This window comes from Pinus tabuliformis, chromosome 2_1, assembly GCF_031772625.1.
Source record: "Pinus tabuliformis cultivar Carrire ecotype Pingquan chromosome 2_1, CPIR1, whole genome shotgun sequence".
Classification (NCBI taxonomy): domain Eukaryota; kingdom Viridiplantae; phylum Streptophyta; class Pinopsida; order Pinales; family Pinaceae; genus Pinus; species Pinus tabuliformis.
In genome coordinates, this window is record NC_142299.1 from 589,818,626 (window position 1) to 589,826,860 (window position 8,235).

An 8,235-nucleotide genomic window follows, 5' to 3' on the forward strand; every position below is an offset into this window, starting at 1 on the left:
CATATACATCTAATGTTATGCAAGATGTAAGATTCAACCATTTATTTATGTGAGTTTGATTATGTTATTTGTTGAGAAATCTAGGGCATATATTTAATAAAGTTTTTGCACAACGACTCCATGATTTATGAGGTGTTACGAAGAGCTACATCATGCCTTCAAATGGATCACCCCATCTGTTTTTTTCTTCTTGTACATACAATACTATTTTAACAAGTAACCCAAGCAATATGTTATTCCAAAACATGATGTCAAGTTACTTTTTTAGGGTTTTTATGTAATCAAGAGGCCTTTTTAGGGTTTCTTAAATTCAAACATTAGATCATACTCTTTTCCCTTTATGTCATTCTAGAGTTTATCCCATGCCCTAGAAATCAAATCATAGGGAACAAATACCTTAAGATTAAGGTTTCTAAATACTAGGGTATTTCTTAAAATATAAACCCATAAATTCAACCCTACTACATCTTATGATGGACCCTTTAAAAGAAAATTATTATACATACCTCATGGACACCTATCTGTACTGATTAGTATTTTGGTTGCCATGATTATTTGCAACTTTACACTACATTTCATTGATCATTTGCCACCTTCATGACCTTCTTTTAATGAGTCTTCTGAGATATTGTCATTCTATAATGGGACTTGCTTCTTCATGTGTTCATGAAACCCATGCCTCAGTCATAACAAAAATAATCTTCTTTTTCCTTTTTTTACATAAATTACATAGAATTGTGATTAGATATGTCATTATGAAGACCGAACCTAGTTACATATTTCAACATTATTCATCTGTTATCCCATCTTATTATTTATATTTGTGCCTTGCAGGATGTTTCTAGGGTGACTCCAACAAGTATACAATCTGTTGGTATAGAGGGTCATGTTATGCCATCTACACCTAGACCAGAACCCCATAACATGCCCTTTACACAATCTGTTGGTATAGAGGGTCATGTTATGCCATCTACACCTAGACCAGAACCCCATAACATGCCCTTTACACAATCTGTTGGTATAGAGGGTCATGTTATGCCATCTACACCTAGACCAGAACCCCATAACATGCCCTTTACACAATCTGTTGGTATAGAGGGTCATGTTATGCCATCTACACCTAGACAAGAACCCCATAACATTCCCTCTACATCAAATGTGGGTCTAGTCAGCATTCTCCCACCAGGACCAGAACAAGTTTCTTTGAGGAGTCTTATAGACTCACAAACAAGAATGTTAAGGCTCCTACCAGATATTCCTGCAAATGTTCAAATCAGACAAGAAATAATTGAACAAATTCAGTTATGGGAAATGTCATTGTTGGAGAGTGTAGCTCCTGCAACAGATCAACAGGTAAAATTATTTTATTTTTTTTATAATTTCATTTGTTATGTTTAGGATCATTATTTTAGATATGAAAAATAGTTTCATATTTTGGTTGGGTTCTTAATAGTTCCACAATTTCATTGTAAATGCAGGAAGTAAGTGACACAGTGCCTAATGTATCTATAAGGGAACCTTCCTCAATCCCCAAGACTACAACAATATCATCGGTGACCACAAAAGGAATGCAAGAAGTTACAATCTTGCTCACTTCAGAAGGAAATGTCTTGAAGGATGAAAAAGGGCTGAAATTTTATCACTTTATTTTTCGTCGTGCAGAAGAATTATTTGGAAATACCATCCAAATGGATTGGAGGAAACAAGCCAATGCCAAAAAGGAGGAACTATTTAAAGATGTAGTAATAGCATTTGGTAATCCTGGATTTGATAAGGAACTTATTTTACAGATTGCAAGTAAATACATGCACTCAAAGAGGTCCAATTTAAGGACAAAGTTGACAAAAAACTTGATGTATCCACGTCCAGCTTGGATCAGAGACCAAGTGACGTGGGATGAACTTATGAAAGATGCCAAGTTTAAGAGGAAAGTCCTCAGAAATCCAAACTATACGCCATCTGCACAAGGAGGAGCTAAGAGACGCCTACGAGATACAAGAAAAGCAACCCAAGCTAGGGTGTCAAAAATTGGATCTCACAAATTAGGCTCTGGTGGATATAATAGTATTCGTGGTGGTATGGTAAGTGATATTTCCATCTATTATATTTTCTATTTTAGGCAAAGTAACCATGGTCACGTTGAGTTAATTGTATCTTATTATATTATTTTTATAGATATGATTATCTTTGTTAATGTAGGTTCACCAGTTTCAAAAGGAAGCTTCAGAGGAAGACCTAAAATATGTTGTATTACATGGTTCCCAAGGTCTTCGCCAACACATGATAAATCGAGGGGAAAAAATAATTACTGGTTATGGATCCGAGGTTAGTTGTTTATAATATTATATGAATAATGCAATAAATCAATTGGAGGTTTTAATGTTATTATAACAAGTTAAAGTGTGTTGTGTATAGGAATCAGGTGAAACATCTGGGAGTGAGCATGGGGAGGAGATACAAGCACATGATGATTTGCTTGTTGCACAAAATCATCCAATAGTCATTCCTGAACCTTGGCAGATTGTTGAATTTCAGCGAATGGGAGACAGAAATAATGAGGAGGGTGTTCAATGTGATGAGCATTCCACACCCACAATTAATGTAGTGCCTCCCAAAAAGAGGACAAAAAGGATTGATATGTGTTAAATTTTAAGAGCATTCCACACCCACAATTAATGTAGCGCCTCCCAAAAAGAGGACAAAAAGGATTGATATGTGTTAAATTTTAATAACTTGAACGTGCATCGCTCTAGCTTCTAAGGAGCGCACTAGGTTGTGAGGGTCCAAACATAAACTAATTATGTGTGCAACAAAACAAATTTTGAAGATACTTTGTTTTTTTTATGAGTACTTACATATTAAGGGCATCACTAAGACTGTTTCAGGTCCTAACTTGTATTATTTGTTTGATTATGATCAATTTGATATGCTTATATTTGTGTTGTATGTAGATGACCTGGTCCTAAAAGTTAGTTAAAAAAATTCTAGTTAGTTAAAAAAATTCTATCCCATGGTGCAAGAAGAAACTGGCAAGTGAAGTTGACATGAAGGATATACACCTCATGTGTTATTTCTTGGTCTTGGAGGTTTGGCTGAGTTGAGGTGAGGTGGTCCTCGAATAGGGGTAAGTAAGCAATTGAGATTCTGAAGAAGTTTCGGATAATGGACAATAAACCATAGGCTACTTTTATGATACATATTTTGAATTTATCAGTAGATTAAGATTCAAATTTGGTTGATTCGTCAGCGTACAAAAAGTATATAGGTTCCCTAACATATTTGGTAGAATTTAGCAGTCAAATTGTTGTGTGCATGAGATCCCTTGTCTCACAAACAAGGGGGGCGCAGACACCAATTTATTGTCCAGCTTGGCTGCTAATATATGGTTGAGCTGAGGTTGCTGCAAATATGCTCCATGGTCTGAGGTATGCGAGGTACTTAAAGGGCACACTGGCACAGTGCTTTGAGCTGCTGCATGCTTTAGTGGATTTTGACAGGGCCAGAGATGCAGGTGGCAGGAAGAGTGATTCATGGTTTTGTTTCAGCTTGGGTTCAAATATAATATCTTTGTTAGGATGGGATACCCATGTGTGCAAGTTGAAGAAGTCCCTTTCTGGGCTAAAGTAGCCTCTTGTGCTTGGTACTCATGGATTTATGAGTACTTACAGATTATGGGCATCACTAAGACCGTTGCAGGTCCTAAATTTTATTATTTGTTTGATTATGATAAATTTGATATGCTTATATTTGTGTTGTATGTAGATTACCTGGTCCTAACAGTTAGTTTAAAAAACTCTATCCCATGGTGCAATAAGAAACTGGCAAGTGAAGTTGACATGTATTATTTCTTGGTCTTGGAGGTTTGGCTGAGTTGAGGTGAGCTGGTCCTCGAACACGGGTAAGTAAGCAATTGAGATTCTGAAGAAGTTTGGATAATGGACAATAAACCCTAGGCTACTTTTATGATACATATTTTGAAGTTTTCAGTAGATTCAGATTCAGATTTGGTTGATTCGTCAATGTACAAAAAGTAGATAGGTTCCCTAACATGTATGGTAGACTTTAGCAGTCAAATTGCTATGTGGATGAGATCCCAATACACTGTCCTAGTCATCCCAGCTGTATAATGCACAGTTGTACCGTTGTAACACTAACATAGGCACCAGAAGCTATGCTACTAGAAAGGATTAAAAGTAAAGTAGGATGCTAAGACCTTAATGTCTTTGCATGTCAAACACTATGCTGATACTTATTTCATTATTTACTTTTTAACCATCATATGCTGACCATTTTCGATGATGCTAAATTGAATGCTCTTTTTCCTGTTTCCTAGGGCATATTACCAGAGATCCTAGAAGAGTTACTGGCTGCCAGGAAAAGAGCCAAGGCAGACCTAAAGGTGGTGAAGTAAGTGCTTCCTATGTTCATGTTACATGCTTGTATTTTTTCCACTTAGCATCTCAGTTTTTAACTTCCTGTAATCTTGTTTAGGAGGCTAAAGATTGGTTGGTTGGTGGAGGTACAACTTTGTTCCTATGCTAGTTCCAACTTCCATTTGCTGTCAAACTTAGATCTAAAAGAGATTTATATGGTCTATCTCTTAGGCCTGACATCAAAATCTTAAAATTTTCAGGTGCATTTGGAATTGGAATTAATGCCAGAGACGTTGTATCTCACTGTGAACATCATTGACAGATACCTTTCTATTCAGAGTATTGCAAGGAAGAATTTGCCATTACTTGCTATCGCTGCAATGTTTATAGCTAGCAAATATGAAGAAGTCTGTCCTCCATAGGTAGGATGACTTGCTGACATCTGTAAGAAAGGATGTGTATATATCTAATTAAAAGAACACTTTGTTGGCTGTATAAAAGTACATACACCAGCAATATCTACTCCTACAGAAGATTACGCTTTATGCTGGAATCAGCACAAAAATTATATTATAATAGGTAACACAATATTGATAAGAGCTGGTTTATACTTGGCTACAGGTCAATGACTTCATCCGCATCTTCCCAAATGAATGCACGTCAGAACAGATAGTGGCCATGGTAATTAGCTCTAACTGATAATTCTTTGTCATTGATTGCAACATAGTCTCCAAACATTTAGATTGACTGATCAATTGATAATAACTCTTCGCAGGAGTTTAAAGCAATTGAACTTCAAGCTTACAGTTCCCACTCGGCCATATGTATTCCTCCTCAGGTTTCTAAAGGCAGCTGATTCCAACAAAGTGGTAAAGTTTTGAATGACACCACTTTTTATATTGTTGAAAGCAGCCTGTGTGGCATTGATCAAATCTACTTTCGAAAATGCCTCATAAAATCTAGCATTCATGTTTTAAATTACTTTTCTTTATTGTATTCCTAATAATACCCTGCTGTACTGACAAGTCGTACTATCTATTATTCAGATGGAAAATCTAGCATTCTTCTTGGTTGAACTGTGTTTGCTTCAGTACATAATGAGCAAGTACAATCCATAAAATTTGTGTTAAGGGCTTTGAACACTTATCCGCTATGGAAGGCTTGTTTGTTGATGTGGTTTTTGAAATATTCAATGTATTTTTTAAGTTGTTTGTGCAAGCGTTTTCCATAACAGTAGTGAAGGCTTATCTGGATCTCAAAATATTGTGCATAGGTGATGCTTTTCCCTCCTCTAGTTAGTTCATTCTTGTTTATTGTGTGTTTTTACAAACATTTTGCAGTATGGTCCACTTTTTATCGTTTTTGATAATATATCTCATGTATTTGATACTTGTAGACCTTTAATCCATAAAAAACAGCCCAAAAATCTCAGAAATAGACACCTATAAATATAAACTAGTCATCAAATTTCAAGGAATATTTTTTCATGGGGCTGAAATCCTATTAAAATTTGGAACAAAATGCATATTTTCATATTTATGAGATGTATACTTTGTTTACTGAACTAGATTTGTATGTGTTCATATTGAAATCTTGTTACTATGTTTTAAATTGCGAGAAGCTTGATGGCTAAATGTTGTTTGCTTTATGATCCTTAGTTACCATTTGTGAAGTGTTTTAAGTAACTGGTTACGGCTGATGTTATGCTGGATCCTTTATCGAAGGTTCTTAATGTAGGTTCTGATTATAGCCGGTGTGATAACTTGCCAGGTACCGAAGGGACTGTCACATGCTTTGCATCATACTTGGTGTGCACCTCAATTTTCAATTCCATTATGGCATTAGCTGGGAATATCAATGTAAGACTTAAATTCTAAATACTGGACAGCCAGACATTATGTTTATTTTATCAGCATTTTGTATCTTAAAATGTAGTTTGTCATCGTTGTTTTATATATCTTACGATATTAGTTTTCATTATTTTGTTTTATATTTTGCAGTACTATGATGTTCGGAAGGAGTGCAATGGTGGCCTGTGCTATGATTTTTCAAATATGGAGAATTACTTAAACCAGGGTTCCGTTAGGGATGCCCTAGGGGTTGGCAGCCAAAAATTTGTCTCCTGTAGCCCCTTGGTTTATGAAGCTATGCTTACTGACTGGATGCGGAATATGGAAGTTGGCATTCCAACACTCTTGGAGGATGGTGTTAAGTTGCTAGTTTATGCAGGAGAATATGATCTCATTTGCAATTGGTTAGGTAATGATACTGTATACATATAACATATTTTTTTTGTTTTGGAGAATGACTTTATGATTTAGGTGTTAAGTCTGTTATTAACTTATTTGCAGTTGTGTTTTTCAGGCTTGTCAGTCTAATCTTCAAAATTGAAAAGTTAATTGTTCAAATTATGTGTCTTTCAGGCAATTCAAGATGGGTGAATTCCATGGATTGGTCTGGAAGTGAGAATTTCAAGAAGGCACCTACAAAATCCTTCCTTGTAGATGATAAGGAAGCAGGTTTAATAACCAGTTATGGACCACTCAGTTTTCTCAAGGTAAAAGGCACTCGATGATCATCTTTGATTTCGTTGTACAAGTAGATAATTTCTTCCTTACGGAATCTTCTATTTTGCTGCACCAGGTTCATGATGCAGGTCATATGGTCCCAATGGATCAGCCAAAAGCAGCCTTGGAGATGTTAAAACGCTGGACACAAGGAAGTATTACTGACGACAATTCTCAAATTTTAAAGACAGTGACGGAGATGCCAGAGAAGAATTTCGAGAGTTAGTTATCTGCTTAACTAGGAGAATTGCTCTCTTCACCTAGATTAATGTAAATATTTCTAGATTTGCAGTAGTGTGCATCCCCAAAGATGTGTATTTTCTGATTTGGCAAAATAATTGTGCATTGGGACCATCAGTCTTGCTAACTTGTGTCAAATATTTTGATGGCCACTTTTTAACTGTATAGAAATAGTGCTTCTTATTGCTTACCAAGCCTTCTGGAATTATGATTATACATGGTGTTAAAGTTATATTCAAGAACATGAATAGTATGTCCTGTGTTCTTATTCCAGCATGTTCTGATGTCCTAATGGATGAAAGAAATTGTAAATTGGATGAAAGAAATTGTAAATTCAACAAAAATATTTGGTTAGAGTCTCGGGGAATTCAAAGCATGATGCTCTTAGCCTACATTCAATTTTATTGACAATGACATGAAAACATTTATGTTGTTTGCAATCATACAACGGATGCCAGTATTGTCTACTTATATTTGAATTGGAGGCTATGTGGTTTGGCTGTGTTTCACTTCTCGTTCGTTCTATTATTTTATTGTTGAATATGCATGTTTCCTCTTTTTGCCTCTTATCCCTTTATAAGCCTCTTGGACATTAAGTGCTTGGCATGGCAAGATATGTCCATAAAGCGCATGGACTATCTACAGTCCATCAATGCTTGCTGCTGCTGCTGTCTACACTGCTCGATGCACTTTGAGGAAGGATCCATGTTGGAACAAAACACTTACCCTTCATACAGGCTACTCTGAAGCAGACCTGAAGTAAGCCTTAAAATTTTTAAAGCATCATGCTTTTACTGATTTTACCCTTCTAAAGAAATCCTACTCCTAGACATTTTAGATTTCTTCATCAATTACAGGCAGGCATTGTTGATCAGCTACGGCCAGAACATTGTGTCTTGATCAACTATATGTTGGAACTCAGCTACTAACACCCTGTCTGAATTGAATCTTTATCTAATACTAATGCGCATACTAAGCGTCTGGAGGCGTACGCACATTTTGTTAACTCTGTACATTGAGGTAATAACATTTATGTGCATTGTTCCAGGGAATGT

General features: G+C 36.0%; 1 protein-coding gene across 1 annotated transcript; it reads left to right on the plus strand.

Moving 5' to 3' along the window:
* Nucleotides 1-6,146: 6,146 nt before the first annotated feature.
* On the plus strand, nucleotides 6,147-7,307 carry LOC149201841 (serine carboxypeptidase-like). Its single transcript, XM_089399837.1, has 4 exons — nucleotides 6,147-6,232; nucleotides 6,374-6,632; nucleotides 6,797-6,930; nucleotides 7,017-7,307. Exons 1-4 carry the CDS (start codon nucleotides 6,209-6,211, stop codon nucleotides 7,164-7,166), a joined length of 567 nt encoding a protein of 188 aa, XP_089255963.1. The 5' UTR covers nucleotides 6,147-6,208; the 3' UTR covers nucleotides 7,167-7,307.
* The last annotated feature ends 928 nt before the right edge of the window (nucleotides 7,308-8,235 follow it).